The sequence below is a fragment of the Micromonas commoda genome, chromosome 11, assembly GCF_000090985.2.
Source record: "Micromonas commoda chromosome 11, complete sequence".
NCBI lineage: Eukaryota > Viridiplantae > Chlorophyta > Mamiellophyceae > Mamiellales > Mamiellaceae > Micromonas > Micromonas commoda.
The window spans coordinates 149720-173490 of record NC_013048.1 but is presented as its reverse complement, the minus strand read 5'-3'; the positions used below and the strand labels follow the sequence as shown (position 1 = coordinate 173490).

General features: G+C 68.6%; 17 protein-coding genes across 17 annotated transcripts; 9 read left to right on the top strand and 8 right to left on the bottom strand.

Moving 5' to 3' along the window:
• Positions 1-440: 440 nt before the first annotated feature.
• MICPUN_109116 (predicted protein) lies at positions 441-1754 on the top strand. The gene is made up of 2 exons (XM_002505082.1): positions 441-534; positions 852-1754. The coding sequence occupies exons 1-2, from the start codon at positions 526-528 to the stop codon at positions 1725-1727; spliced, it is 885 nt and encodes a 294-aa protein (XP_002505128.1). The 5' UTR covers positions 441-525; the 3' UTR covers positions 1728-1754.
• Positions 1755-2057: 303 nt separating this feature from the next.
• MICPUN_109115 (predicted protein) lies at positions 2058-3231 on the top strand. The gene has a single exon (XM_002505081.1). The coding sequence runs from the start codon at positions 2087-2089 to the stop codon at positions 3170-3172; it is 1086 nt and encodes a 361-aa protein (XP_002505127.1). The 5' UTR covers positions 2058-2086; the 3' UTR covers positions 3173-3231.
• Positions 3232-3359: 128 nt separating this feature from the next.
• Positions 3360-4229, bottom strand: MICPUN_109113 (predicted protein). Its single transcript, XM_002504774.1, has one exon. The coding sequence runs from the start codon at positions 4217-4219 to the stop codon at positions 3377-3379; it is 843 nt and encodes a 280-aa protein (XP_002504820.1). The 5' UTR covers positions 4220-4229; the 3' UTR covers positions 3360-3376.
• Positions 4230-5674: 1445 nt separating this feature from the next.
• On the bottom strand, positions 5675-7042 carry MICPUN_62311 (predicted protein; the record flags this gene model as incomplete). The annotated part of the gene is made up of 1 exon (XM_002504773.1): positions 5675-7042. The coding sequence occupies one exon, from the start codon at positions 7040-7042 to the stop codon at positions 5675-5677; it is 1368 nt and encodes a 455-aa protein (XP_002504819.1).
• Positions 7043-7142: 100 nt separating this feature from the next.
• Positions 7143-7772, top strand: MICPUN_109112 (predicted protein). Its single transcript, XM_002505080.1, has one exon. The coding sequence runs from the start codon at positions 7150-7152 to the stop codon at positions 7720-7722; it is 573 nt and encodes a 190-aa protein (XP_002505126.1). The 5' UTR covers positions 7143-7149; the 3' UTR covers positions 7723-7772.
• Positions 7773-7817: 45 nt separating this feature from the next.
• On the bottom strand, positions 7818-8729 carry MICPUN_62309 (predicted protein; the record flags this gene model as incomplete). Its single annotated transcript, XM_002504772.1, has 1 exon — positions 7818-8729. The coding sequence occupies one exon, from the start codon at positions 8727-8729 to the stop codon at positions 7818-7820; it is 912 nt and encodes a 303-aa protein (XP_002504818.1).
• A 121-nt stretch (positions 8730-8850) lies between these two features.
• MICPUN_62308 (predicted protein) lies at positions 8851-9405 on the top strand (the record flags this gene model as incomplete). Its single annotated transcript, XM_002505079.1, has 1 exon — positions 8851-9405. The coding sequence occupies one exon, from the start codon at positions 8851-8853 to the stop codon at positions 9403-9405; it is 555 nt and encodes a 184-aa protein (XP_002505125.1).
• Positions 9406-9514: 109 nt separating this feature from the next.
• MICPUN_62307 (predicted protein) lies at positions 9515-10219 on the bottom strand (the record flags this gene model as incomplete). Its single annotated transcript, XM_002504771.1, has 1 exon — positions 9515-10219. One exon carries the CDS (start codon positions 10217-10219, stop codon positions 9515-9517), a length of 705 nt encoding a protein of 234 aa, XP_002504817.1.
• Positions 10220-10599: 380 nt separating this feature from the next.
• On the top strand, positions 10600-12177 carry MICPUN_102945 (predicted protein; the record flags this gene model as incomplete). Its single annotated transcript, XM_002505078.1, has 1 exon — positions 10600-12177. The coding sequence occupies one exon, from the start codon at positions 10600-10602 to the stop codon at positions 12175-12177; it is 1578 nt and encodes a 525-aa protein (XP_002505124.1).
• Positions 12178-12469: 292 nt separating this feature from the next.
• PETM (cytochrome b6/f complex subunit PetM) lies at positions 12470-13552 on the top strand. The gene is made up of 2 exons (XM_002505077.1): positions 12470-12987; positions 13147-13552. The coding sequence occupies exons 1-2, from the start codon at positions 12980-12982 to the stop codon at positions 13337-13339; spliced, it is 201 nt and encodes a 66-aa protein (XP_002505123.1). The 5' UTR covers positions 12470-12979; the 3' UTR covers positions 13340-13552.
• Positions 13553-13632: 80 nt separating this feature from the next.
• On the bottom strand, positions 13633-14775 carry MICPUN_62305 (predicted protein; the record flags this gene model as incomplete). The annotated part of the gene is made up of 2 exons (XM_002504770.1): positions 13633-14495; positions 14661-14775. The coding sequence occupies 2 exons, from the start codon at positions 14773-14775 to the stop codon at positions 13633-13635; spliced, it is 978 nt and encodes a 325-aa protein (XP_002504816.1).
• Positions 14776-14925: 150 nt separating this feature from the next.
• MICPUN_62304 (predicted protein) lies at positions 14926-16059 on the top strand (the record flags this gene model as incomplete). Its single annotated transcript, XM_002505076.1, has 1 exon — positions 14926-16059. The coding sequence occupies one exon, from the start codon at positions 14926-14928 to the stop codon at positions 16057-16059; it is 1134 nt and encodes a 377-aa protein (XP_002505122.1).
• Positions 16060-16194: 135 nt separating this feature from the next.
• Positions 16195-17049, bottom strand: MICPUN_62303 (predicted protein; the record flags this gene model as incomplete). The annotated part of the gene is made up of 1 exon (XM_002504769.1): positions 16195-17049. One exon carries the CDS (start codon positions 17047-17049, stop codon positions 16195-16197), a length of 855 nt encoding a protein of 284 aa, XP_002504815.1.
• A 264-nt stretch (positions 17050-17313) lies between these two features.
• On the top strand, positions 17314-18208 carry MICPUN_62302 (predicted protein; the record flags this gene model as incomplete). Its single annotated transcript, XM_002505075.1, has 2 exons — positions 17314-17875; positions 18015-18208. 2 exons carry the CDS (start codon positions 17314-17316, stop codon positions 18206-18208), a joined length of 756 nt encoding a protein of 251 aa, XP_002505121.1.
• Positions 18209-18498: 290 nt separating this feature from the next.
• On the bottom strand, positions 18499-19362 carry MICPUN_86588 (predicted protein; the record flags this gene model as incomplete). The annotated part of the gene is made up of 3 exons (XM_002504768.1): positions 18499-18684; positions 19050-19177; positions 19329-19362. 3 exons carry the CDS (start codon positions 19360-19362, stop codon positions 18499-18501), a joined length of 348 nt encoding a protein of 115 aa, XP_002504814.1.
• Positions 19363-19645: 283 nt separating this feature from the next.
• Positions 19646-21895, bottom strand: MICPUN_62300 (predicted protein; the record flags this gene model as incomplete). Its single annotated transcript, XM_002504767.1, has 1 exon — positions 19646-21895. One exon carries the CDS (start codon positions 21893-21895, stop codon positions 19646-19648), a length of 2250 nt encoding a protein of 749 aa, XP_002504813.1.
• Positions 21896-22028: 133 nt separating this feature from the next.
• Positions 22029-23747, top strand: MICPUN_62299 (predicted protein; the record flags this gene model as incomplete). Its single annotated transcript, XM_002505074.1, has 1 exon — positions 22029-23747. The coding sequence occupies one exon, from the start codon at positions 22029-22031 to the stop codon at positions 23745-23747; it is 1719 nt and encodes a 572-aa protein (XP_002505120.1).
• Positions 23748-23771: the final 24 nt, after the last annotated feature.

Below are 23771 nucleotides of genomic sequence, written 5' to 3'. Positions count from 1 at the left end.
GGCGACGCGTCCGCGCGTCCGCGCTCGCGCTGCTGCTCATCCTCGCGCTCGCCTCCGGTCTCGCTGACGCGGCCGATGCGACGCGCCGCGCGCCCCGCCGGCTCCTGCAGCAGCGCCCCTCCGGCTCCGCTCGCCCACAGAGGACCACGCGCGCCGCGCGGGCCGCGGCACCGACACCGGCGGTATCCCGCGACGGAGTCCTCGCCGGCGAGGACGCGCGCCGCGCCGCGCCGGTCGCGAGGGTTACCGCGCCGCCGTCATCCGCGACGCCGTCCCTCGGGGGCGCGCGGGTGGCGGGTAACCTGGACTACGAAGACGTCCCAGCCGACCCAAAGAACGAGGCGGTCCCGGAGCGGAGCGACACGGATCGCGACCGAGTTGTGGTGGTGCCGACGCCCGCGCCCGCGCCCGTCGTCGTCTCCTCCGGGGCCACGGCGCAGCCGGCGCGGCAGACGCGGACCTCCTGGGACGACGACGAGGAGGAGGAGGAGGAGGAGGAGGAGGATGGCGACGACGACGACGAGGATGGCGACGACGAGGATGGCGAAGAAGATGACGAAGAAGGCGAGGAGGAAGACGAGAAAGAGGGTGAAGCGGCGCGGGATCCGGGCGCGCGACCGCGACCGCGCACGAGCCCCGGCGACGTCGGGCCGTCGCGGAACGCACCGCAGACGCGCGCACGCGACGCCTTCCCGCCGAGACCGCCCGCGCCCGCGAGAAAGCCCCCGCCGGCGCCGCGGCCGCCGTGGCCGCCGTGGCCCGCCGAGCCGGTCGCGCCGTGGCCCCCGCCCGCCCCGAGGCCCCCGAGGCCCGCGAAGGCCCCGACCCCGACGGCGGCGGCGGCGACGACGACCCCCTCGGCGGCGACGACACCCTCGGGTACCCCTTCGGGTACCCCCGCGCGTCCTCGGCGCCCCGAAGACGCAGCCGGCAACGCCACCGAGGTTGCCGGCGCCCGCGAGCTCGACTCCAAACAGCCCGACGCGTCCGAGAAGGCGGCGGCGGCGTACGAGGCCATGCTCGCGTACATGAAAGCCAAGGAGGAGGAAGAGAAGAAGACAGAGAAGGAGACGGAGACGGAGACGGAGACGGAGGCGACGCGGGGGAACGAGACGAGTCCCGAGACGAGTCCCGAGACGAGGCCCGAGGACCCCGCGAAGGACACAGCCGTCAACGGGACACAGCCGGCGGCGGCCGAAGCGCACGCCGCCGAGGGCGACGAGACCGGCGTGCCCGACGTGGGCGTCGCGGAGGTGCCCGGCGCGGTGGGCGCGTCCGCGGCGGCGCGGGGCGGCGGGGGGGAGGACACGGCCGGCGGCAACCCCGGCTCCGAGCTCGTCGTTTTGGAGAGCGACGGGCGCTCTCCGCCCGTTGGGCTCGCGCTCATCAGGGGGCCGCAGCTGGCGGCCGGCGTCGCCGCTTTCGGTTGCGTCGGGCTCATCGCCGCGGTGTGGGCGGCTCGGAGGGCCACGTCGGGGCCGCACTCGTCGCTCGAGCGCGGATGGTCCAGCGTCAAGCTCCCGAGCGGTTTTCGCGCCAAGGACAACAACGCGGGCGGCAGCGAGAAGGATGTCAGGTATCGGGAGCTGCAGATGACCGAGGAGGCGGCGACGGAGGGGGTCGGGGGGTCGTCGTCGTCGTCGTCGAGCAACGAGGGACGGCGCGGGGGTCGGAAGAAGGGCGGCCGGCGGATGACCACCGAGGAGGAGAGCTTCTACGACTTGTGACAATATCTGGAAAATATCTGCTGCTTCATCATAAAGTGGATTCTCGTCCACGTCAGCCGGATATCCTGCACCCACGAAGTCACTTTCCCCCGCGCTCCCTTCCGACCGCAAGTACCCGCCCGAACATGTTCTCCACCGTCGTCGTCGTCGTCGAGCAACGAGGGACGGCGCGGGGGTCGGAAGAAGGGCGGCCGGCGGATGACCACCGAGGAGGAGAGCTTCTACGACTTGTGACAATATCTGGAAAATATCTGCTGCTTCATCATAAAGTGGATTCTCGTCCACGTCAGCCGGATATCCTGCACCCACGAAGTCACTTTCCCCCGCGCTCCCTTCCGACCGCAAGTACCCGCCCGAACATGTTCTCCACCGTCGCGGCCAAGCCCACGACTTTCGCGTCCTCCGCCAGGCGCTCCGCGGTCTCCAAGCGCCGCGCCAAGCTCGCCGCGTGCCCCCGCGCATCCGCCGAGGAGATCCCGGCGGAATCGGTTGTTACCCGATCCGATCAGGTCTCGTTGACGCGCCGCGACGCGCTTCTCGCCGCGCTCGCGGTGCCGCTCGTCATGCGCGATGCCCCCGCCTTCGCCGAGACAAAGAAGCGCGCGGGCGCCGCGGGCGCCGCCCCCAAGACCCCCGAGGAATCCTTCGCGTCCCTCCGGTCCGACGTCGAGGCGCTCATGAAAAAGGATGGCGATTTCGGCCCCACGATGGTGAGACTCGCGTGGCACTCCTCGGGGACGTACGACAAGATGTCCAAGACCGGCGGCAGCGGCGGCGGCACCATCCGCTTCAAGGAGGAGCTCGCGCACGGCGGCAACGCGGGCCTCGACAAGGCGGTCGCGCGCCTCGAGCCCGTCAAGAGAAAGCATCCTGAAATCTCCTACGCCGATCTCTTCGCGTACGTCGGCGTCGTCGCCATCGAGACGATGGGCGGTCCCAAGCTCAAGTTCTCCTACGGACGCGTGGACGAGATGGACCCGGCCGCGGTCACCCCCGACGGAAGGCTCCCAAACGCCGACGTCGGCGACGGACCGGGCCCAAAAGAGCGCGACCACCTCCGCGCCATCTTCAACCGCATGGGATTCAACGACCAGGAGATTGTCGCGCTCTCGGGCGCGCACGCGCTCGGTCGATGCCACGCCGACGCCTCCGGGTACGTCGGCCCGTGGTCCGGAACCCCGCTGCTCTTCAACAACAGCTACTTCGTCCTGCTCAAGGGTTTGAAGTGGGCGCCCAACGACGAGGCGGCCAAGTTCCAGTACAAGGATCCCAGCGGCCAGCTCATGATGCTGCCGAGCGACATCGCGCTCATCGAGGATGCCAAGTTTAAGAAGTACGTGGACGTGTACGCCAAGGACCAGAAGAAGTTCTTCGCGGACTTTGCGGCAGCGTTCGAGAAGCTGGAGAGCCTCGGAACCAGCGGACTCACCCCGCTCAGCGCGTGAGGGGAGGCGTACGTAGCCCCAAGCCCCTGTAGGCCCGTCGATGTATGATGAAAGTTTCCAAAACCCACCTTCCTCCAGCAGCCTGGCAGTGAGGCCTCGGACTAATGATGAGCGGCACATTTTTGACTCAAAAATCGACGGAGGGCGACGCGGGACGTGTACTAACACTTAGCCAGCGGGCCTTTGTCGTGGAAGCGTGTTTGATTACAGACGTTCGCCTCGACAGTCCTTGCACTGAGAGCGCCGACGACCGTGCTCGCAGATTGACCCCCCACCGCACTCCTTGCATGTAGAGCGTATACGACCGTGCTCGCAGATTCCAGACCCACCGCACTCCTTGCAATAAGAGCGCTGACGACCGTGCTCGCAGATTGATGCACCACCGCACTCCTTGCACTGAGAGCGCTGACGACCGTGCTCGCAGATTGACCCCCCACCGCACTCCTTGCACCGAGAGCGCCGACGACCGTGCTCGCAGATTTGAGACCCACCGCACTCCTTGCAATAAGGGCGCTGACGACCGTGCTCGCAGATTGCGCCCCCACCACACTCCTTGCACATAGAGCGCCGACGGCCGTGCTCGCAGATCCCAGACCCATCGCACTCCTTGCACTGAGAGCGCTCACGACCGTGCTCGCAGATTGACCCCCCACCGCACTCCTTGCACCGATAGCGCTGACGACCGTGCTCGCAAATTGAGCCCCCACCGCACTCCTTGCAGTGAGAGCGCTGACGACCGTGCTCGCAGATTGATGCCCCGCCGCACTCCTTGCACTGAGAGTGCTGACGACCGTGCTCGCAGATTGATGCCCCGCCGCACTCCTTGCAATCAGAGCGCCGCTTCCCGTGCGGACAAGCACCGCACACCTTGCACCGCGATCTCTGCTTCACCCCGTGCTCGCACGGCCCCTTCGTGGGAGGGGCTCTCTTCCGCTTCGTCCCCTGCTTCGTCACCTCCTCTCCACCTCGCTCCGTGTCCTCGACTTCGCCATACTCGTTGAGTGTCACTCTCACGTTCGGCCGCCAGATCGTCGTCTTCATCGCCATGAGGTCGGCGCGCCCCGAACTGATGACTCCTCAGAAACGTTAACCAGAAGCAAACATTCAACCCACCGTCGTCAACTCAGCTTTGAAATGGGGCGGCACCGGCACGCCACTTCCCCGGGCGAGGCTCTGCACGAGGGGCGGGGGGGGGCATGTCGCCGTCGCGAGGAACGCGCGGCATGATGAAATGGCCATTAGTGCTCGCGATGGCGCTGTCGGCGCGGGGCGTCGACGGATGGAGCGGCGAGTCGCGCAGGGGCGACCCGGTCTACTTGACATTCCACGAGCAGACACCGCCGAGCGACTGGTACCAGATGCCGAGCCCGCCGCCGCCGCCGTCGCCGCCGCCGTCGCCGCCGCCGTCGCCGCCGAGCCCCCCGCCGAGTCCCCCGCCGCCGTCGCCGCCGCCGCCGCCGCCGCATCCACCGCCGCCGCCTCCACCCAACCCCAGGCCACCACCCCCGCCGAGCCCGCCTCCTCCACCGCCGAGGTCGCCGCCGCCGCCGTCGCCGCCGTCGCCGCCGCCGAGCCCACCGAATCCACCCGCGTGGCCGCCGTTCGCGCCTCGACCTCCGCCGCCGCCGCCGTCGCCCCCGCCGCCGTCGCCGCCGCCGCGGAGATTCCCGCCGCCGCCGTCGCCGCCGCCCCCGCATCATCCGCCGCCCCCGCATCATCCGCCGTCGCCCAACGCGCCGCCGCCGCCGCCCCCGCCGCCGCCGGACACCGTCGCGCCCTCGTGGCTCACGCAGCGGTACCCGTACATCGCGGACGTGGACGCTAGATCCGCGAGGCTCCACGTGGCGCTCACCGAGTCGTCGAGGGTGTTTTGGGCCGTCGTTCGATTGGGCGCGGCGGGTACACAGCTGGCGCATCCACCGCCGCCGGCGCTGTACGATTTACTCGCGGGAAACATCACCGGCGACGACGTCGTGACGCAGGGTGCGGAGACGTACGAGCCGAGGGTGGCGACGAACGGACTCGGGGTGAGGCTGGCGATGCTGTCGCCGACGACGAGGTACGACGTGCATGTCGTCGCGGCGGATGTCGCGAGAGGCAACGTGCAACCCGCGATTGCAACGCTCTCCTTCCACACGCCCCCCACGCGTCGTTATCTGGAGAGCGAGTACGTCGAGGCGTGCGCGGAGGAGTGGCACGACGGGGCGCAGGAGCGCATGACGTGGGAGTTCGAGCGCGTCAAGGCTGACGGTTCGATGTCGGATAGCGATTTGGTCAACTACGCCGCCGAGCTGAACGCGCTGTTTGCGACGTGTCGCAGCGTGGACAAGCATCGGGGGCGGGGCTCGGTGATGCACGGCCAGGGGGGCGCGGGATACCAGACGTACGACGACGTCGGGTACAACCCGCGCGGTGGGTTTTAAGCGTCTCGTGCGCCCTCACTTAGTTTTATTAGCGCTTTTAGCTTCGACGATGAAGATTTGAATTAATAAAATCCGTCAATCACCGGGACTTGTTCCGCAGCGTCTCCGAGCGGACGTCGTCGCCCTCCTCAACCTCGAACTCCGCCTCCACCAGGCACTCCCGAAGGCTCGCCCCCGCGCCGATCACCGCTCGGGGTCCGATGACGCTCCCCTGCACCGTCGCGCCGTCCTCGATCGTCGCTCGGTTCATCACCACGCAGTTGACCAGCTTTACCCCGCTGCCCACGTGGCACCCGGCGCCAACCACCGACCGCTTGACGCTACACTTTTCCCCAAACTGCGTGCCCGCGTTCACGACGCAACCCGGCCCGATGGTGCTCTTTCCGCCGATCACCACGCTCGGATCGACGAAGTTCTCGTACTTGCTCATCTTTCGACCGTTCAGGTGCGCGGCGTCGCCGGGTTGCGAAGACGCGATTTCCCGGCTCACCTCGAGCAGCGCCGGCACCACCGTGTCGACCCTGGCGCAGTAAGCGTCGTCTGGGGCGAGGTGCGCGCAGCACGGTTGGGTGGTCGGGGGGGACGGGGTCGATGTCCCGCCTCCGTGGCCCGCCCCTTGGTTCGCGACGCCGAAGACCGCCTCCATGAGCCCGTCGTCGGAGGTTTCGGAGGTGACGTGCGATTGAACCGCTTGTTCGGGCCCGGCCGACCCCGCCGGCTGTGCTCGGAACTGCCTTCGCACGAGCGCGGGTATGACGTCGAGCTGCAGCGAGGTCATGCGTGGTTTGTCGTCGAGCATCGTCTTGACCTGCGCCCTGTCCAGCACGTACAGCTGCGCGTCGAGTAAGTCGGTGTGCACGACGAGGTCGCGCACTCGGCCCAGCATCGGCCTTCTCAGCTTGAGCACCTTGTCGACGTCCTCCTCGTCCGCCATGAGGAGGAGTTTGTCGTTCGCGAGGCCGACGTAGTGCGCGCCCTTGGGCGGCCGGCCAACCTTCATGTCCACGCCGTTCCAGGCGCGGCGCTTGGCGAGTAAGCACGTCGCCACCGCGCCGCCGCGCACGTGCGTCGCGAGGACGTCGGAGAGGCGCACGTCCGTCACGAGGTCACCGGAGATGACCGCGAGGACCTGCGCGTCTGGGTTCACGGTGGGCATGGCGGCGCGCAGGGCGTCGGCGGTGTCCGCGTCATCGGCGGCGGCGACAACCTGCACGTCGCATCCGCCGTCGTATCCCTCCCGCAGCCACGCCTCGAAGCGCGACGCGGCGTGATCGCCGCGCGCCACCAGCCGTACGTCCTTCACGCCACCGTGCTCCAGCGTCTGGAGCGCGTGCCACACGATCGGGTTGAACCCGAGGTCGAGCATGTGACGCGGGCGGTCCTGGGTGACGAGGTCGCCGAAGCGACGCTCGCCGCCGCACGCCAGCACGACGCCCTGCACCGACATGGTGACGCGCTCTGGACCTCTGCGACCCGAGATCCCCAAACCCCAAACTTTTCGCCACAGCAGCCGGGCCCAAGCCAGCACCGGCCCACAAATTCCCGCGCGAACCGATGCGTCTCCTCGCGCTCGTCGCGTGCCTGGCGCTCGTGCGCGTCGGCGTTTCCGCGGATGGCGACCGGACGGCGGCCGAACCCTTCAACGGCGCCGTCCACTCCGATCCGGGCGCCGACGTCGTCGACGACGGCATGACCGAGCCGTCGCACGCCGTTCGATGGATGGATGTCGAGGTCAACGCGGACGCGTTCGTGACGCGCAAGTCCTGGCAGCCGCCGCAGTACCACCTGCAAGACGGGACGTACGTGCGCATGCGCGGGTGGGTGAGCACGATACGCGCGGCGGCGGTGGGCGAGGCCGTGTTCCGGCTCCCCGAGGAGGCCAGACCGGGCCGAGGCGAGCCGTGGAGGGTGACGATGAAGGGCACCGATCGCGAGATCCTGCTGGGCGAGGACGGCGTGGCGAGGCTGCTGAGGGACATCCCCGCGGATAACTGGCTGCCGCTCGCGGGGTTCGCGTTCAACAGCTGGCGCGCGGGGGGCGCCGACGTCGCGCCGACGGCCGAGCTCGGCACCGGGTCGGTCACCTACGAGGAGGTCGAGGTCCAGCCCCCCAAGGATGAGCTCTGATATCATACGGGATAGACAAGACGATTGACGATTGAATCGAGTTTCGCCGCCCCCGCTCGCCCCTACTCGCCCTTTCTTCTCTCGTTCGGACATCTTCACCGCCGCTCCACCGCCGACTCCGCCACGCCCGGAGGCAGTTTCCCCTTACCCCCGGCCAGTATCTCCCCCGCCACCTGCGTCACGTTCACCGCTCGTTTGCCCCGAGTTTTGCCCGAAGCCCAATCGGCGTAATCCGCCGCGAGTTGCTCGAGGAACCACGGCAGCACCGATCGCAGGCACCAGTCCAACATGGCGCACAACCTCTGGCTGCCCGCCGCCGCGAACGGACCCTCCGTGAACGTGCCCGCGACGTCGATCTGGCACCGGATCGCGGTCCCTCCCTCGCTCCCGGACTTAACGGCACTCACCGCGTTGCGCATCGTCAGGTCTTTCAGTGACGCGTTCATGGCTTTGATCACCACGCTCTCCTTGCCCGTCCGCCGCGCCTTGACGTCGTTCATGACCGCGCCCAGCAAAATCTGCTCGCATCCGTCGTCCGTGGGCACGATCCGCAGCGTCCCAACCGGTTCGATCTCCCACATCAAGATCTTCTGAGCTCCCGCGTTTACCCGAAACGTCCCGACGTCGATGCGCGTCACCGCGGACGAATCGAGCACGTTGTACTCCTCCGCGGGTAATCGGACGTACTGGAGGACGCCCCGGTTTGGCAGGGCGTCGGCGACGATGGCGCGCGGGATGTCCACGGTGTACGCGCGGGAGCAGTCGAGGACGGAGCCGCCGGGGACGGACGGAAGGTCGGCGTAGGTCATCTCCGCGCGACGCGCCGACTCGTCGTCGTCGTCGTCCACCGGTTGGGAATCCCTCGCGGCGCGGACGGCGGCGGCGACGCGCCTGGACTCCTGGAAGCGCGCGGCGAGGGCCGCGACGCCGCGGGGATAGACACGGCGGGGATGTCGCGCGGCGGGGAAGGTTCCCCGCGCCAGCGACGCGGTCGCGGTCGCCGCCATGCCTCTCGCGCGACGAGGGTTGTGGCTCCCGCGGAAAAAGACTGGAGTACGACGAGTGCCACTGCCGACGACGACGACGAGGAAACCTCACTGCTCTCGGCCGCGCGGTCGACGGTCGACGATGGGCGCGGTCGTCCCGGATGGGCGCGACCGGTTTCCCGTCTCGCAGCGAACCCTCGACCTCAAAACCGAGAGCGCGTACTTCCGCGTGAGACTGTGCGTGCCTCGACCGCGCGCGCCCTGTGTCCGTCCAACCAATCAACCCTCGGCTCACCCGCCCGTCCCCCGCTTCCCGCTATCCGTCCGCAGCGAGCTCGTCGGGTCATCGGAACCGCCGAGCGCGGCCACCTTCGCCACGGCGATCACGCACGCGCTCGCCAAGACCCACGGCGTCGTCGGGGGCGCGATACCCCTCGACCACCTCTCGTTCGAGCCCGACGAGATTGGGACAAAATCGGGGCGAGGACGAGATGGGCACAGCTGTGGATGCGTGGGCGTCGCGCGCTGCCACGCGAGCGACGCGCGAAAGGTGCGGACCGCGCTGGCGATGCTGACGACGACGCCGGACGGGACGGAATGTCGCGCGAGCGTGCTCGGCGAGTCGGGATCGTTGGTCGCCCTCGCCGGCGAGTGCGCGGCGAGGGACCTGGCGCGGCGACTGATTGCGCGAACGTAGTTGCATGACCAAACGTTTGAAAGGGCCCTATAGCTAGCTAGTTAGTAACGTCGATCTTAGCGGTGATCCAGCCCGCCCCGCGCGGTGATCCCATCGATCGATCGCGTCGTCACTCGGTGTTGGAGGGCAGGCCGGGGTTGAGGAGCTCGGAGCCAGGGGACAGCCCCGCGTCCACCGCCCTTCGTCTCGCATCCATGAACGCCTTCGCCGTGGACTCGGCGTTGGCCGTCCCCCTGGCCGCGTACGCCGCCATCTTGGCATCCTCCAGCTCCTCGATGGCGCGTTCCAGCGCCTCGTCCTTACCCGCGTACATCTCCTTGAACTGCTTGGGCACCGCCATGAAGTAATCGGCCATCCCGCGCTTGGTCTTTGCCAGGATGGCGCCGACGCCGCCCTCGGGCATCTTGAGCATCCCGGTCTCCTCGTCCTTGTCCATGCCGTAGTTGACGACGTTGATGACGACGGAGAGGAAGAGGGCGTTGAGGCAGAAAAGGAAGACGACGGGATCGTAGTCGTCGCGGAGGGCGATCTGCGCGATCGCGGAAACGTCGGGCGCGGCGGCGCGGGTGCGCACGCCACGGGACGACGAGAAGCGGATATCCGATGATCCCCGGAGCGTCGCGGGCGACGCGTCGAGCGCGGCGCGGGGCTGGAGCGTCGCGAGGGCCTCGGGGACGCGGACGCGACGGCGTTTCGATAGACTCGCGGTGATCGACGCCGCGACGCAGGTGACGGCGGCCATCGTGCCGTGAGCCGAGTCGGTGGGAGTCGCGCGGTGGCGCCTCGACGTCACCCGGTGCGGGGTGGACTGCATCGCGCGGATTCATACAACACGCAGTTTGATATTTGAGCGGGCGCTTCGAGACTGAAACCTCACACGACGAGCGGTATTTTGGAGTCGCCTCCAACGTCAAATACGCGCAAACGCACATGTCGAACAGTCTCACTTTCGAGCTCCGAAACTCCAGAAAAAATCTGATTCCCCCTTGCGGCTGTGGCGAATTCTCAGCCTTGGAAATCTTGGCCAGCGTGGCCCTCCCGCTGCCTTACCCGCGTGATATTTCCGATTGCTTCCGGAGCCGCGACGCATTGCACAAGCACGCGCCGCGCCCCCGGCCGGTTACCCTCCGGGTCGACCGAGCTCTTAAGCGTCGAACGTTCGCACATCCTCCGTCGTCGGGACCCTCGCGCTCGATGCACGCCCTGACCACCTCCGCGACCGCCGCGGCCAACGCCTCGGCGACCACCGCCGGCGCCCTCGCCAATTCTCGCGGATCCGCTCGCGTCGCCCATATGCCGCGACGAGTCGATGCGCCCGTATGCCGCGTCCCGGTCGCCGACCGACGCGCCGTGGTCGCCTCCGTGGCTACCCAGAGCGAGATCGTCGCCCCCGCCGTCGACGCCCCGCCCGCGAAGACCGTCTACGACGCCGTCCTCTACTCCTTCGCGGAGGACGGCTCGGCGACAATTCTGACCCGCGCCGATCTCGACGCGGTGAACGCGGCGATGCACGTCAACGCCGTCGCCATGTCCGCCGAGAAGGGCACCGAGCAGGTCGCCGACACCGCCACGGTCACCGACACCGACTCCATCGCCGACACCGACGCCGCCGAGGACGGCGAGTGCGAGGAGGCGTGCCCGCTCGTCTTCGGAGAGCCCGAATCTTCGGAGCCCGATAAGAACGTCGACAAGAAGAAATCCGAGATTAATGCGCCGGATGCGTCGCTCGCGTCTGCAGCGATGTCCCAGGCGGAGGTGACGCAGTCCCTGGGCGACGCCGCGGGCGTTGGCGCCAGCGCCTACAGCTCCGACGACGTCCTCTGCATGATGTACGGCGTTGACGTGGACAAGGAGGACGCCAAGCACAAGGTTGCGTTCTTCTCCGTCGACGGCGCCGTCGCCAGCTGTGATGCAATCGCGGCCGCCGCTTCCGCCGCGGCCGACCTCGCCGCCGGACGCGTCCCGGCGACATCCAACCCGGGTGACTCCAACGTGGGAGGAGGAGGAGTCGCTGTCCTGTTCAGAAACATCTGGAGCGCCATCGTCGGCGTCTTTGGATCTTCCGGAAACAACGGCGCCGCGATCGGAGCCGCGGCGTTCGCGGGCGTCTCGACGTCCAAAGCCGCCGCCATCGCGGACCGAATCGACTCGGAACACGTCGCGAAGGCGGTGTACCCCGAGGCTGCGAGGTACGCCAAGCAGCTCAGGTACGACGGGTACAAGATCGTGCTCGTGACGTCCCAACCGGATTGGCTCGTCGCGCCCCTCGCCAAATCGATGGGCGCGAGCCGGGTCATCGGTGCGCGACTCGAGGTGGACGATGCCGCCGGAACGTTCACCGGCGGAACCCTCGCGGACGCTGAAGACGGCCAGGGCGACGCGCTCGGGCGCAGGGTGCGGGCGTTCGCCGCCGAGGCTGGCGTGGACCTCGCCAAGTCAATCGCGTACGGCGCTGGCGAGCGCGATCTGCCCCTCATGCGCGTCTGCGGAAAGGCGTACGCGGTGAGCCCCGACGCCGCCGTCGCCGCGGCTGCGTCTGAGAACGGGTGGCAGACGCTGGGATGGGCCGAGGACGCGGAGAGAAAGGCGGCGCGGGCGGGACAGCTCGCGGCGGAAGCGGCGGCGATGGACGCGGCGAGAGCCGAAGGGATCCTTCAGCCGGCGTATGCGACGGTGACGGTCAACGGTGGCGCGGTTTCGGCGAAATCGCGCGCGTGGACGGTGATGGACCCGGACCAGTACGACCCGGAGAACGACAGGCGGCGGGGGTGAGCACGTAGCCCTGTAGCCCCGACCTTTGCCGCGACGAGAGTGTGACATTTATTTGTAAAAGCGAAAAAGAGTTTCTGAAAAACAGAGTCTTTTTTTTTCGTCAAATTTTCAGACTAGTCGTCCTGTGCGTGTCGAGTTATCCTGTGTTAGCCAGTTGGACCAATCAGGTGCGAGCAGTCCGTCTGCGGGCTGGCTGTGATAAACCTGTTTTCCTTGAATCGATCGTCCGGTTTAACGCGATCTACCGGCGCCCGGCGCGCATCTTTGATCGCACACTACACCAGTAATAATGGCTGCCCTTACCGTCTCCGCGGCTGCTGTCGCCCCCGTCGTCGCCCGCGCCTCCGCGACCCGCCGGTGAGTTTCCGGCGCCCGACGCCGGTTAAATTTCATCCTTCGCCAACGGGAGCAGCAGAGCGCCTTCGCCGAGAAAAGCGGGCGTAGGGTCAGGGCCGGCGTCGACCGATCGATCGCGTCGCGAGCGCCTCGAGGCGAGACGCGGACCCGATCCGGATGACGAACGCCGTCTCGGATCGACCCACGCGGTCGTTTCCGCGCGCGCTCGGCTCGCGCCGCGCCTCGGCGGTCGCGCCCGCGCCGGTCCCGTCGCAGCGGAAATCTCGACTCTGCTCGCCGTGGGCTATTATCCACTCGCGGCTCGGGCGTCCGCTCGCCCTCTCCGCGGCTCCCCGCGCATCCACCGAACGACGCGCTGACCCGAACACCCCCTCGTTCCCCACTCAACAGCTCCACCCGCGCGGTCAAGGCGCTCGGCTCCAAGTCCGTCGCCGGCCTCCCCGTCATGGCGCGGTGCGTGCGCGCCCCGATCCCCCCCCACGTTTGAGTCGTCACAGACGCTGAACCCTTATCGCGGCGCGAGAAATCAAATCTCCGATCTCCCCCCCCCTCCCCCCGGCCTCCGGAAGCCTCGCTGACGACACCCCCCCCCCCCTACGCAACGCACGACAGCCCCACCAAGCTCGTCGCCGGCTCCCGCCGCGCGGCCACCACCACCGCCTCCGCGCTCCCCCTCGCGGAGCTCGCGGCGGTTGGCCCCGAGATTGCCGAGGTTGCCATCACCTGCTTCTCCATCACCCTCGTCGGCCTCGCCGTCGGCTTCGTGCTGCTGCGCGTGGAGGCCGCCGTCGAGGGCGAGGAGTAAACGTTTCCCTTCCCTTGCGACGCCGCGCGTGCCGGATCGTCGAACGCGTGTGGATGTGAAGTGTAGGAAAAGGATCGTGTCCTCTGGCTCACGATGGAGGAGGGTGATTATTAGTAAACTCAGAGCGCGGGTGCCGCGAAACGTTTTCGGCGCTCATTAGCTTGGCGAGATGGAGAGAGTGTTGTTGACGAATAACGACGAGATTCTTTACGGAAACAAACGCCCCGCACGTCTCGCTCGTCCCAACAAGACGTCCCTTCCTCATCTTACGTTCGTCTCTCAAGGACGATCGATCACAGCCGAGCGCCCCCCGCGGTTGCGAAGTACTCCCAGATGGACGCGAACGGATGATACGCCGCCACGTCCAGCGCGAAGAGCGCGATCCACGCCGCGCTCGGCCGCAGCAGGAACGACGCTCGGTACCCCGCGTCGTCGATCACCCTCCTCGCCCTCATCGACGCCCCCAGCGTGCTCCAGTTCAGCAGCCACACCAGCCCGAGCAAAGAATGTGTCCAGACGGTGACGAGCCCGGGCCTCGCTAACGCTAACGATGCCACGCCCCCCGCGCCCCCCGCGATGACGCTCGCCGCCGGGAACACCTGCGCGCCGAACAGCCACGTCCCGATAAGCACCAACATCGCCGAGCGCTTGTCGTCGTCCGTGAACGCGATGATGTACGCGGAGGTGACGCACTGCCACGCGAACGGCGCGAGCGCGATTTGCCACGCAAACTCGTCAAGGCCCGCGAGGCTTTCGCCGCCGGGGCCGAGGCGAAGCGCCTGCCACGTCAGCACCAGTTGGAACAGCGTCGACCGGACGCTGAGCTCCACCTTGCGCCAACCGCGTTTCGTGCCGAGCGGGGTGCCGGAGAGGGCGCACACTCCCGCGAGCGCCAGCGAGAGCGACGCGAGTGCCCAAAATTCCGGCGCACCCCCGTGCGCCTCGAGCGCGTCGCGCACCGCGTTCGCCGACGCGCCGTGGTCGTCGATGACGCCGAGCGCGCCGAGGTCGCGTTTGGCCCACGCGGCGAGGACGTAACCGCCGAGCAGGGTGAACGCGGCGCCGGAGATTCCGTGGACGTGGTACCGATCGGCGCGCGTCCACATCCGTCGCCACGCCTCTCGCGGGGTCACGGCGCGCTCGACGTACGTCACCGCTGCGGGAGTGGATGGCGAGGTGGACGGTACCGGCGCGTCGTCGTCCGGGACGGCGGCGGCGGCACGCGGGTCCCTGCTCCCGGAGGATGGGGACGGATATGGGGACGGGGATGGGGACGGGGATGGGGATGGGGACGATATCCGAGTCGATATCCGAGTCGGACGAGTCGACGACGGCCGATATCCGACGGCGGCGACGACGTCCGCGCGGCGCCGGGGGCCCGCCCCCGGCGCGGATGGACGCGGACGCGCCGCGAGCGTTGGAGCCCGAGCGCTCATGACGATCGGCGGCAGGGCGCGCGCGAGGGTCGGCGGAGTGTGCCAGTCAGACGGGAATCGGGGCGACTTGGGAGTGGTGGTTGTTGTTGAACTGCGCGAAATCCAATTCCAAATTGGACACAGAGCGGATCGGCGCGCCTCGGGAGGAGGATGACGGTCCCGAGCCACGCCGTCGGCGACGTCGACGACGTCGACGATAGACTCGACGCGCTGCGGAAACGGCTCGCGCGCGGATCCGACGTCTCTGTAACGGTCGGGACCGCGGGTTTAGAGGGACGGGTCTCGCCCGAGAGATTGTCGCGGGAGTCGTCGAAGGAGCTCTCCGTCCCGCCCGCCGCGAGCGGCCCGCGCGACGAGCGCCCGCAGAGGCCGAGGCGCGCCGAGCCCGTGGACGTCATGCCATCGCCGACCGCGCGGTCGCCTCGCCCTTCATCGCCGCGCTCGTCGACAACCGCCGCGACGCATCGGAGGTGGAACGCCCACTACGACGTCAACACCACCCCGGCGTTGACGTCCCCGGGGAGAGGACGCGAGCGCGCGGCCGCGTACGGGTCGCCCGCGAGGTTCGGCATCGTCCCGATCTCCCCCGCGCCGTCGCTGGGCGTGCTCGCGGGGGACGGAGACGGGCGCGGGCGTTCGATTCACGACGGGCGCGGCGATTCGACGCGTCACTCGACGCTGCGTCGTCATCCTCGAATGGGGGATGATCTCTTCGGGGAGGACAACCGGGCGGCCGGGCGCTTCGCGACGTCGATCGGCGACGACGTCGCGACGGTGACCATGACGTTGCGGGAGCGCGACGAGATCCACGCCAAGCTCGTGCGGCTGACGGGAGAACGAGACGCGTCGCGCGCGGAGTGCGCGTCGCTCGCGAGAAACCTGACGGAGACGACGGTGGAATTGGATCGCGTCCGGAGCAGGTACGCCGACGTCGCCGCCAGGCTGGACGCCGTCGCGGAGGACCTCGCGACACACCGCGCGCGCGTGGGTGCGAGGAATGGCGGCGGGGGGGGCTTCGGACACCCGGCGCTGGCGGGGGCGACCGCGGACGCGCGCGTCGCCGCGAGCGAGCTCCGCGCCGCCGTCGAGGATTTGATCGCCGAATCATCGATCGACGACGACGATCGAGTCGGTCGTCGTCGCGTCGCGGGCGTCGTTCGCGAACGGACGCGCGCGCTCATCGCGCGGGCGGAGGACGTCGCGATCGCGGCGATGGGTGAGCTTGCCGCCGCGGCGTCTCGCGAGGCGACGGGCGGGCGGCGTTACAAGCTGCCCATCTACTGACGAGGGCGACTACTGAGGGCGAATATTTTATAGACTACGAACGTAAGTAACTCTTAGACGACTACCGACGAGAGGTGGTGGCTCGCGAGTCTCGGTCCGCCCCGCCCCAACGCGACGAACCCGACGTACGTGCTCTCACGGCAGGGCGTCGTCGGCGAAACGCGAGTCCATGAACCCGCGGTCGTACGTGCACGGAACCGCGGTGGGCGCGACAGCCGCCGGGTTCGGGTTCGCCAGGTTTCGTAACGTCCGCAACACGTCGATCGCCGTCAAAACCGGTCTCTCTTCCCCCTCCCTCGCGCCCGCCCCAGCTCCACCCCCGCCGCCCGCATCTGTCGCCGCCGCGCGCCACGCCCCGTGCGCCTCCGCGACCCTTCGCGCGAACGCCTCGTCGCCAATCGCGAGCGCCTCGCGGAGCTCGATCGCGGGCGGCGGCGGCGTCCCCGCGTCCGCTCGCCGCCGCCGCGCCCCGCTGTGCGACCACGACGCCGCCGCCGACGTCACCAGGTTGGTGTCGCGTCCCCTGAAGAGCACGCGCGTGCCGTGAAGGTCGAGCGCGCGGATCCGAAGGTCCAGTCGCGCCAGCATCAGCGCTCGCAATGTATCGGCGATGCGACGGACGTCGTCGTCGGTCCACTCGCCGCCACCCGGTCGTTCGGGGGGTAACGACGCGAGGAGCGCGTGCGCTGGGGACGGGGGTTGTTTGTGATCGTCGATGTGGAGGTTGGCGCCGAGGTTCTTTTGCAGGAACCCGCGGAGGTACGCGGCGGCGACTGGCGGGCCCCGGGCGTCCGTGTTCGCGCCCGGAAATTCGTTCATGGTTGCCTCGACGGCGTACTCGAGCGCGGCGGCGAGGAGCCTGCGTCGGACCTGGCTGGACATCAGCGAGTGCAGGATATCGTCGACATCGAGCCGGGTCGGGGATGCGCCGCCGTCGGGGGCGCACTGGCGGGCGGTGGAACGTCGACGGCGGCGGTCCATCGGCGCCATCTTCGTCGTCGTCGTCGTCGTCGTGGGCCGAAGGATCCACCGGCGGTGACGCGGCCGGGACGCGCGCTCGTGCATCGCGCCCTCGCACCGCGTCGCCAACATCGTCGATGTCGACGTGTCTCCCGCGCGATCGATCCGGCCGCGAGCGCCCCTCCCGCCGGCTCCGCCGCGCGCGCGGTTGTCCGCCACCCGAAACGCAAACAACGAGGATTTCACGCACCGTCGAAGTCCGAGGAAACGGAAAGACGGGCCCCGTCAGTTCCGATGGAGCCCGAGGCGACCGAGGCGCCCGACCCCGCGCCGGGGGAGCCGGGGGAGACGCAGTGGCTGTGGTGCCACGATTGCCGCAGGCACCTCGCGGCCGGTCCCGACCACGACCCGGACGCTCCCGCGTGCCCCTCGTGCCGGGGCGCCTTTGTCGAGTACGCCGAGGAGTACCAACCCCCCGATCCCGCGCGACAGGCGGAGGAGGCGCTGCGTCAGCACATGGCCCAGATCGCGTCCCAGTTCTCGAACATCTTGCCCGGGATACAGGTCAGCGTGGGGATGGGGCCGGACGGAGCGCAGGGCGGCCAAGGCGCCGCGGGCTTCGGGTTCGTGGGAGGAGGCCAGGGCGGCTTCCGCGCGCCCGAAGCCTTCATGCCGATGATGCAGCAGCTGTTCCAGCCGGGGGGCGCGCAGGTGTCGGCGGCGCGGCTCTTCGAGGATTTCCTCAACGGGATCGGTCAGGACATTAACATCGCGGAGCTCGACACGAGGACCTTTCACAATCCAGCGCCCCCCGAGGTGGTCGCGGCGCTGCCCAAAGTCCCCATGCCGGCGCCGGGTGAGTGAAGAAACCAACGAAACCGTTCGCCTCACGTTCGCTCGACCCACGTTTTGACACCCTTCGCCTTTCAAGTGGGTGTCATGAACTCACGCTGACTGACCTTCGCACTGTTCAACCCGTACACCACCGTTCGCAGAGCACGGAGAGTCGACCGCGTGCAGCATCTGCCTCGCCGACATCGCCGTCGGCGAGACGTGCTACGAGTTGCCGTGCTCGCACAGGTTTCACGGCGAGTCGTGCATCCTGGAGTGGCTCAAGACCAAGGACTCGTGCCCGGTGTGCCGGCGCAAGCTGACGGCGACGGAGGGGAACGACGCCGGAACGAACTGAGGGAGACGACGAGGCGGCGCGCGCCCATAGCCACCACTTATTAGCGGATGTTTGTTTGACAGACAGAGACGAATTTGATGCGGCGTAGCGCGAATCGATCGGGCCGTGTTTGTCGCGCGGAACGTGACGTGTTTGACAGAGCGTGAAGCGCCCGAGCTGCGTTGCGTTACAACCGCGCAGATAAAACTGCGCCGCGGCTAATCGCGCAGGCGCGTCAAAGCCCCCGAAAACCCCCACCAAGCTCGACTCCCCATCCCGGGGACGAAGCGTCGAAGCGTTCACGTCGCTCCTCACTTCTTGCCAGCCTGCATCTTGAGAACCTTCTTCACGATCTTCTGCTCCTCGACGAGAAAGGCGCGGGTGATGCGCTCGCGAACCGCGCCGGCGGAGAGGACGCCGCCGTACGCGCGAGTCACGCTCTTCTTGTTCTTCGCCATGTGCTTGCTGCTGTACTTGACCTGCGCCACGCGAGGAACCTGTTTGATGGGGACGTTGGGAGGACGGCTCATGTCAGCTCACGGCGATGGGAGGGTTGGACGATGGGGACGGCGTGGGAAGGAGTCGGTGCCGCGATGGTCAAAATGGGATCGGTGCCCAGCGGGAGGAGGATGATCCCCGGAGGTCGGCGTCGCCGGGTCGCGCGTGCGTCCCGAGCGACGGCGAGACGCGGACGCGTTCCCGCGCGACGTCGGCGCGTTCAGCCATCTCGAAGGTCCTCGCGCGGACCGCCGGATGGACGCGTCGGATCGCGCGCGGTGTCGGCGCCGCGCGTTTCCGGGGCACCCGCCACCCCGCTGGGACCAGAGCCCAGACCCTAGAAAAAACCTAGAAGAGCACTCACGCCGTGGATGCGGCCGTGGTCGCCGGAGGGGGTCTGGGGACCCTTGGTCTTCTTCTTGACGTAGTGGACCGTGAGACCGCCGCCGGGCTTCTTGAGCTTGCGGATGACGTTGCTCCGGGTCGCGTAGGCTGCGAGGCGAGGGAGGACGGGCGGCGTCAGCGTCGGGGAAATCGTCGTGGTGCGCGAGGCGGACGAGATTTGGTTCTCGGCCGCGATGCCGGAAACCGCGCGCGCGGGCGCGAACGGCGCGCGCATCGCGGGTGCGGGGCGGACACTCACCGTGACGACGCCTGTAAGTCACACGCTGGACCATTTCTCTAGCTAGTTACGGTGCTGCGTAACGTTGAAAGGGATGCGCGCATCGCCTCGAGACGCTGAAAAACCAAGGGCTCCTTGTGGCACCGACTGACTGAAGCGGAGACAACGATGTATGTATGGGCGATGTATGGGCGGGCAGTTACGTTTTCGTCGGTTCATGGTTATATTTGGCACCAATCGCGATCGCAGCATATGCCCATTCAGTCAGATTTGGTCCAGTCTCATCACCCGTCGATGAAAATTTCGCTACACGTCGTCAGAACATCGCTCGCCCGTCGTCACTTCTCGCCGTGCAACGGCCGGATCCACAGCTTCACCACCCCCGCCGCGCACGCCGTCACCACCCCTTCCTCGGTGAAGACCACGTCCGTGCACGGCTCGGCGTGGATCTTGTACGACGCCGTCGCGGCCAACGTCTCCGGCACCTCGCGCCGCGTCGCCGGAGCGCAGATGAGACCGCCGACGTACGAGTGAATGCTCGGACCGGCGCTCTTGTCGGCACCCTCGGCACCCGCGGCACCCCCCGCGGCACCCCCCGCGGCCGCCGCGTCGGCTTCGTTGGCGGCTTCCGCGTCGAGCGACGCGCGCCGGGACACAGCCGGCGACGACGCCGTCGGCGAGCTCGCGGCGCTGGCGGCGCCAGAGTCCACACCGGCGCGCCCGTTCCCGTTCACGTTCCCGCCTCCTCCATCCGCCGCGCCGCCTTGCGCCGCCTTGCTCGACTTACCCAGCCCCGATTTCCCCCCGGACACGCCCATGCTGCCCATGGAGCTCAGCATGCTCTTGCTCGCGCTTCGTATCATGCCCGACGGCGACTTGAGCAGCGAAGACCCCCCGCCCGCGTTGGGCGGCGCGGTTCCTGCGGGGAGGACCGGGATGGGCACCGGCGGCGGGGGCGGGGGTGGGGGCTCGAAGGCGCCGTCGGATTCGAACCCGTCGTTCGTTCCGGTCGAGGGCGCGCCCGGGATGTTCACGCCGCCGGTGGGATCGCCACCCGCGCCGGCGTCGACCCCCGTCGGCGCCTCCAGCGGCAGGTCCCAGAGGCACAGCTGGCAGTCCTGCCCGACGCTCCCGAACCGGAGCGTCTCCGCGCGATCGTCGGTGACGAGGAGGTCGTCGTAGTTGGCGCCGCCCCCGACCGGCGTGCCCGAGACGTCCTGCTGCATGCGAACCGGCCCCGGCGATTTAACCCTATTTAAACCCCGATTTAAGTCGCCGTCGTCGTCGTGGTCGCTGTCGTGATCGTGGTCCGCGTCGTCCAGCACGTGCGCGTCCTCGCACGCGCACGTCACCCAGCTCGCGTGGCCGTCCGCCCACGCCGCGCAGTACCGTCCCTCGGGAACCGCCCAAACCTCGACGAGGTCGCTCTCGCCCCCGGCGAGGACGTAGTGACCGTCCCCCGCCCACCGCACCGTTCGCAAGCCCCCGTAGTAGCTCTTGAACCCCCCGCACAGCCGCGGGCGCTCCCAGTGCGTCACGTCCAGGATCCGGCATATCCCATCCGCGCCGCCGGCGACGGCGAGGTACTGCCCGTCGGGGGAGAAGCTCGCGCAGGACATCGGGCCGGCTCCGAGGTGCCACCTGGCAAAGGGGTTGGCCAGCGTCTGGCCATCCACGCCGCTCCTCCCCGGCGTGACCGACGGCGCGTTCGGGTCCCCAACGATGGCCGGGAACCACGGGTCCATGGACGCGTCGCGCGAAACGGAGTACGCGTACACGTTGCCGTCGCCGTGGCACGTGACGAACCCACCGAGCCGATCGACGCCGCCATTGCCGCACCACGCCACGTGATTGCATCGCGACGCGTTGGCGGGAGACTCGAGCCTCGCGCGTTCGCTGCCGCCGAAGCCGCCGCCGCCGTCGGTGTTGAACCGGAGGGTGCCGGGCGGGAGCTTGGCGGATGACGTGGTGGATGACGTGGCGGATGACGTGGCGCCGGTGCCGGCGGGCGCGGTGGGATCGTCGTCCAGGGAGGTGGACCCCGGGCGATGAACGGGGTTTCGTTCGCCCACGAGGGCGCGCAGGGACGTGAGGACCACCTCGCCGTTGGCGAGTCCGATTAAGAGGTCGTTCTGGTTCTGGTGTCCGCCGCCCTGCTCCCGGAACGCGTGGCACGTCACCAGCGTGCCGGGGAACTGGAGCGTCCTGATCGGGTCCGCGGGTTTCGTCGCGTTCGGATCGTCCGGCGTCGGGTTCGCAGCGGGTTTGGACGACGGGCCGTAGCCGCCGTAGCCGCCGTAGCCACCGTAGAACGACGAGCGCTTCGCCGCGCCTTCCGCGGCGACGGACGGCTCGTCGTAATCGTACACGAGCAGGGTGTCGTTGACGTTGAAAACGAGGTAGCGCGCGGGGCGATGGTGCCCGCGCGGCGCGGGCAGCTTCGCGACGGTCACCTTGGAGCCTCCCGCCGGGTTGAACGGCACGGGGCCGTTGGGGTGGGACCAGGAGCGCGCGAGCCGGTACTTGCCGTCGCTCGCGGCGAACTGCGTGCGCTTGGGGCCGGTGCCCGCGCCGTCCGAGGCCGGCATGGTCGCCTCCTCTCGAGCGCGTCTCCTACTGGTGCTACCCTAGATCAATTGCCCTCGGACAGGATATCACGCCAGCGCCGAGAGAAAATATCCCATTTTGGACTGGCGTCAGCCCCTCACGCCGCGAGACGCCATGGCCAGACGGAAACCCCCCGCGCCGAACGTCAAGAAGTTCGGCGCGCCCCTCTACGCCTCCGCGTGGATCGACGATCGCGTCGCGCTCGTCGCCGGCGGCGGCGGCAAGAAGAGCAGCGGCATCCCGAACCGGGTGATGCAAGCCTCGTTCGACTCCGTCGAGCTCACCGAGCCCCTCGCCTCCGTGCACACCGACGAGACCGCGCCGCAGGTGCTGTGCGCGCACCCCTACGGCGCCGAGCTCCTCGTCGCCTTCTCCGGCGACGTCGCCGTGTACGTCGTCACCGCCAACGACGCGTCCACGCAGCTCGCCGAGACGGAGGAGTCGGACGCGCCCCCGCCCGAGGCGTCCGCGCCGTACCGGATCTCGCCAAGGGATCTCGACGATGCGTCGGGCACCGCGACGCGCGTGACGCTCGCGACGTGCGACGTCAAGTGCGCGGCGTTCTCCCCGGACGGCGCGTCCCTCGCGGTGGGCCTGGAGAGCGGCGAGGTGCGATTGTTCGCGTGGCCGACGCTCGAGCCCTCGGAGGTGCGATTGGACGGATCGCACGCCGACGCCGTCAACGGAGTGGCGTTTTCCCCCGACGGGACACAGCTGTTGTCCACATCTTCCGAGACGGTCAAGGACGGGCGCGGGCCTATCGTGTGGAACGTATCGACCGGGGCGAAAGTCGCGACGCTGGTGGACGAGGGAAGGGAAAAGGCTGCGGGAAAGGCCAGGTTCGGTCGCCAGTACCGATTCTGCGGTTTCACCCCGTGCGGCGCGTTCGCGCTCACCGGGCTCAACGACGGCGGCGAGGGCCACGTGTGCAAATGGGCGTGCGACACGTGGAAGCCCCTCGGCACCGCGCGACGGGTGACGCGCGAGCCCCTGAGCGCCATGGCGTTCGATCCCACGGGCCGCACGGTGGCGTGCGGCAACTCGGAAGGTCACGTCCTGATCGTCGACGTCAAGACGCTGGCGATTAAAAAAACGATCCGGGGCGCGCACATGATCTTCGTCACCACGATGGCGTACTCGCCAGACGGCTCCACGGTGCTCAGCGGCAGCGCCGACGCCTCCGCGTGCTGCACCGTCGTGTCGCGAAAGCGTACCGGGGCCGGGGGTACTAACGGCGGCGCGTGGAACGACGTGGCGGAGAAGGCGTACGCGTTGCTGGTCGCCGCGGTACTCGCGTGGCTCTTCTTCACGGTGGGGAGGCTGGCGGCGCGGCTGCAAACCGCCGCGATCGGGCCGGACGCGAACGGCGGCGCGGGCGGGGACGTCGAGCGCATCGACATGCTCGCCGGTCTCAAGTACGGCGACATCAAGCGCCTCGCGGCGGACGTGCGGCGGCGACGGGAGGCGGGCGGTGACTCACCGGGCGGTGACGCCTCGGCGCCAGCTGTGAACGACGAATCGCACAAGCCGACGCCGGACGACACCGAGCGCCTCTTCGCGGACGAGGACCCGACGCCCTACGAGTGCGTCGACGGGGAGAACATCCGGTGCGAGGACGTGCTGACGGAGCCCGAGGCGTGGGAGATGCGCGTGAAGAAGAAGGGGGCGGGCGGCGACGACGACGGGCAAACGCACACAAAGCCGAAGTCGAGGGAGGATGCGCGAGCCGCGACGTTTGAGGCGGTGCCGAGCGAAGCGATGGAGACTGGGGACGGTCGAGTGCCAAGTCTCGGGGCGCCGGGTTGGGGGGATCGTACGAGGGACGAGCTGTGACGCGTCGGTAACCGTTGCTGTTTT